General features: G+C 47.1%; 1 protein-coding gene across 1 annotated transcript in view; it reads left to right on the top strand.

The window, feature by feature from the left end:
- Window positions 1–3,848, top strand: part of LOC110230285 — a 15,720-nt gene extending 11,872 nt beyond the window's left edge. The window contains exon 5 of the mRNA XM_021032760.1: window positions 3,275–3,848. Within this exon, the coding sequence (XP_020888419.1) occupies window positions 3,275–3,848 (574 nt within the window). The remainder of the gene's footprint in view (window positions 1–3,274) is intronic.
- Window positions 3,849–4,630: the final 782 nt, after the last annotated feature.

Here is a 4,630-nt window from a genome sequence, read left to right as displayed (position 1 = left end):
GCAATGCGCAAGATCGATGCCAGACGGCAGTGCAGCACGAAGATTTCGATTTCTCCCCCTCACCAAAATTCCTCGACCTTGGTCCTTTACCGGACTCGGTCAATACCCCGTGAATCTTTTCAACGAATAGATCAAGTCTTTCCCGATCTTTGTCAAATTCCGACGAGATCTAACTTCCCTTGATCTTGGTCATTCTCCGAATAGATCAATAATTTTTTTCCTCGTTATATTAAGTCATTTAACTACAAGGCTCGTATCTTGGTGCCCGATCATGCTTTGGGTAACCTTTCCTCAAGCACATCAATCTCATTCACCTCAACTTCCTTATCCGCCAAACACTTAGCCTAACTTTTTCAACTTTATGATCAGCCCTTCTCTCCGAATAATTATCCACTTGATACACGTGTAGTTCTTGCCCCTTGGGTAATCATCTTGGCTTAAACAATTCATCTTGGCAAACTCTTTTGGTTTCCAAGCATGTAATCGCGTTCTTGCCTCAATTCCCTTCCGGCTCACCAACACTACTGTTCAAGTTCATAATTCGGTTTCCCGAGGACTCAATCATTTAAGTTACACCTTTAGTAGTCATTTACCATGACATTTTCCCGAGCACTTATCCATCCTAGGATCAAGCATGCTCTGATACCAACTTGTGAGACCCCGTCCCGGACGTCTCGGCGTCCGGCGACCCAAGGTTCACGTTCGCGCCACATTCCAGCCGAACCTCCATATTTTTCACGATTTAACATGGAATTGCCTTTACGAGGCTTAATTCTATAATCCTTATCTCTTAACACAGCGGAAGTCTTTATATCCTTGGTCTAATTCCAACCATCCCTTGTACCGGTTTGATCGTCTCTGTCCCTTAAACTTTAGATCGATCATTAACTCGGCCAAGTCATGCAATTTGTTCGCTAACCATTCTAAGTCTAACGATTGCATATTCTTTGTATCCCTAATCCAACGGCCAATTCCCAAACGTCTATCTTAACTAATAAGTTAGATGCGTTTACATACCTTGGCCTACATACGGATTTGATTCCTCTTCGATCCGTCTATTGATCCTTCTCTTAGCCCTCTCGTCGCCTTATTCCATTCGTACAACGATTCTTAACCAATCGTGTATTGATGGACCAATCTATATCGTTACTTAGCCATTCATCTAACCAACCCCACTGGTCTAAGTCCCTACGATAGAGATTGGGGATCATACGTTTTTCTTGGTTCACGGTGGCCGAATCAAGCTCTTGGCTCATTGGTCCATCTGTCCTCCAAACGTACGCCCCTTCGGTTTCATGGTGGACGATCAAGCCCTCGGCTTATCGAACCATCCATGTTTCCGATCCGGTCGTTTATCACTACGACCGCCCACGGTCTACTAACCGTTTACCCGTCCGGTCCATGGTGGTCATAACGCCTTCGGCTTACCGATCCATCCATGCGATCCAAACAATATCATTATCACACCCAAGGGTCCGTGGATTCACCCATCGGATTATCGTAGGCTAGCCCATGAAATCATTCGTCCGTCGGCCTTTGGTTTGCTCGTGGGTCCAACATCCATTTTGTCCACCGGTTCTCACCGTGGACTTTCCCGTTGGTTATCCGTCGAGTCACCATTGGTGTTACCGATTCCCAATCGGTTTCACCATTGGCCATGGCGATTGATACATGAAGGCGGCCGCGATATTAGATCCTTACATGGTGAACCACGTCACTTACCCATTCTCGGTGCTTACTCCCTTTACCGGTGAGATTGCATCCATGGGCGACCCTTGGGTGTGTTCGGTTGCACTTATCCTCGTGCTTCTTCGAACACCTTTCCCTTATACGCCTTCCCGATTAACTTCTAGTTAACCATATCATCTATCGGACTATCTTTGGATTCGTCAATACTTCCATATTGACAATCTTAGATTTGCCGATCCATTTCCTTTTCGTGTCCTTCCCTCGACGATATGATTCATAGAACGGACGATCCATCGACCCCATAATCGAGCTATCGACCCGAACCATCAATCAAGTCGTCGAACCCTTCGGCGGTTCCCATCGAATCCTCGATCATGTAATCCGCCATGTTCCCTCGACAAGATCTCCGATACGTACCATCGGTCATCCCGCCGATCGGTACGATCGATCAATCCGCCGATCTAAACCTTGATCCGTTTATCCGATCGTACACCTATCCGGTCATACGTCGATCCGACTTGTTGACACGACGATCGATCCGCCTATCCCGGTCGGTCGATCTGTCTGTGCAACGGTCTATCCGGATCCGTCTTCTTCTCCGATCCGATCCATCCGTCCGACGATCGGTCTGTCCGATCCGTCTGACGATCGGTCTGTCTGATCCGATCCGTCCGACGATCGGTCTATCCAATCCGATCCGTCTCCAAGACGATCGGTTGGACCCATCCAATCCGACCCATCCATCGGTTGGACCCATCCAATCCGACCCATCCATCCGTCCTATACATTCCATCGAACCATTGGATCGGGAGGTAGCATGCGCATCAGTTCGGTCGAGACTCCGAGAATCCATTCCGATTCCGGAGATACTCGCCGAGCCGCACCCCCTTTCCGACCAACACTTCGTAGAGTGTTTTGGGACTTGTTTTGGATTGTTGTGGGCATTGTGAGATGGTGTGGACGTCCTCCCTTATATAGGGGGCGAATGGTTGCTTTTCCGAAGCATCGCATCCGTTCCATACACTTTTCCGAAGGGTTGCGTCTCTCCGATCGTAACCGTTCGGCCTTATCCACCCTTTCGCCAACGGTAACCATTCGTCGGTAACCGCTCGACCTTACACCTTTTGGCCGAGACACCTTTTCATCCCCGAGCTACGACAGTCCACCAGCTCGAGTGTCAGCTGACCAGACCACCCAGCTGGGTCAGTACTCGATCAGTTCACCGAGCTCGGTTGAGCTGCCGGTCAGCTCACCTAGCTGAGCTAGCTAGTCATCCAGCTGCTTTAGCTCACCTAGCTGAGCTAGCTTGTTCATTCAGCTTGTCCAGCTCACCTAGCTGGTTTAGCTCGAACGTTCTTTCACGTTCTTTCCGGCTAAGTCTTTCGGTCCGTTTTCTCGGCCTTGACTACGCCATTCCCAATCTTTCCATGATCATTTCTCCATGATCACTAGATTATCCCGAAACCGTCTAAGTCATCTACACTTTTCATGACTTAAACGTTTCTTTCGTTTCTTAGGTTAACTTATTCATTAGTCTTTCTCGACCATGATCTAGTTTTCCCTAAAACAAACCGGCCCCCTTTAGGATCGCGGGACGCGGGTGTTACAACTTGTACCTCGAGGCATGTGACAAGATTACCTCGCTGGAAGCTGAAGTTAAGCGAAGCGAGGAATGGTGCAAGGTCGCTGCTGAGAAACAGGACGAGGAGCTCGCAACAGCGAAAAAAGATGAAAGGCTGAGGCTCCGTGAACTCTATAGCGGACTCGCCTCGAAGCATGAGACCTACTACAAGGCCATCAGTGATAACGAGATGATTGGGACGCGTCTTGCCGAGACTCGGGCGAACCGAGAACTTCTTGAGGAGATTCTGAAGGGAGAGGTTCCGGATTTAAAAGCCGAACTAGAGTCGGTAAAGAAAGACGAGGAAGAGGCTGAGAAGAAAGCTCGCGAGGCAAGCGCTCTCAGACCTCAACCAAATGAGTTTGCTCATCTCTTTGTAGCGACTCCCCCAGAGCCCGTGCAAGAGACATCTCTTCCCGAAGATGATGCTGCCATTGATGAGTTCGGAACTAACAAGGATTTCATGGCTGGCCAGGACTTCGAAGCTGCCGTTCTGCCCGAGGAGATGCAGCAGGATCCCGGCGTCAAGGGTCAATGATCTGGTTCTGGGGTTGTGATGGCTAGTGTGCCCCCCTTTGTTGTTTTATTTTTTAAAGACTTGAATATTTCCCCTCCATTTTTATATAAGTCCTTTTGAATTATAAATCCGGAGTATTCGAAAAATTTGAATACCTCGTATGAAAAATTAAGAAATACTTAAGATTCAACGAGATACGCAGTTTACATGAACTCAGAATTCATTCTTCAATGGATAAGGGAAATACTAAGAACGAGAGTTAAGTGGGTGTTCTTAATAGAAAAAATGAGGATCGGGACTCGGAGTCCGCAGAAATCCCTAGTCTGTGTTGATCCAGACCCTTTTTTGCTAAGTAAAACTTAGGCTTATCTTTCAAGAATTACCAGAGGTTTGAGCTCGGTTTTCGAGAAAAGTAGTTACGAGGTTCTTCTCGGTTTTACGGATTGCGAGATAATTCTCGGCTTCTTTGAAAGATGTTTAGAAGAATATAAACATTTTATTTGATTTAGAGACTGCACTCGAAGTTCGAGCTGCCTACGTACCCAAAGGTGGGGATCAAGTCTATCGTAGTTCGATTTACAATAATGAAAATAATAAAATACTTAAACAAAGTATCTCTTCAGATGAATGGAATTCCAAGCTCTCCGAACTGCTTTTCCTTCCATGTTCTCGAGACGATAAACTCCGTTGCGAACTACCTGAGTAATTCGATAAGGACCTTCCCAATTAATACCTAGCTTTCCAGCTCCATCCTCGATAGTATTTTGCTGAACTTTGCACAGTACCAAGGTTCCAACGTCGAA

This window comes from Arabidopsis lyrata (genome assembly GCF_000004255.2).
Source record: "Arabidopsis lyrata subsp. lyrata unplaced genomic scaffold ARALYscaffold_8, whole genome shotgun sequence".
In the NCBI taxonomy this organism is placed as follows: domain Eukaryota; kingdom Viridiplantae; phylum Streptophyta; class Magnoliopsida; order Brassicales; family Brassicaceae; genus Arabidopsis; species Arabidopsis lyrata.
The sequence above is the reverse complement of the archived record's forward strand: the minus strand, read 5'-3'. Positions and strand labels throughout refer to the sequence as shown.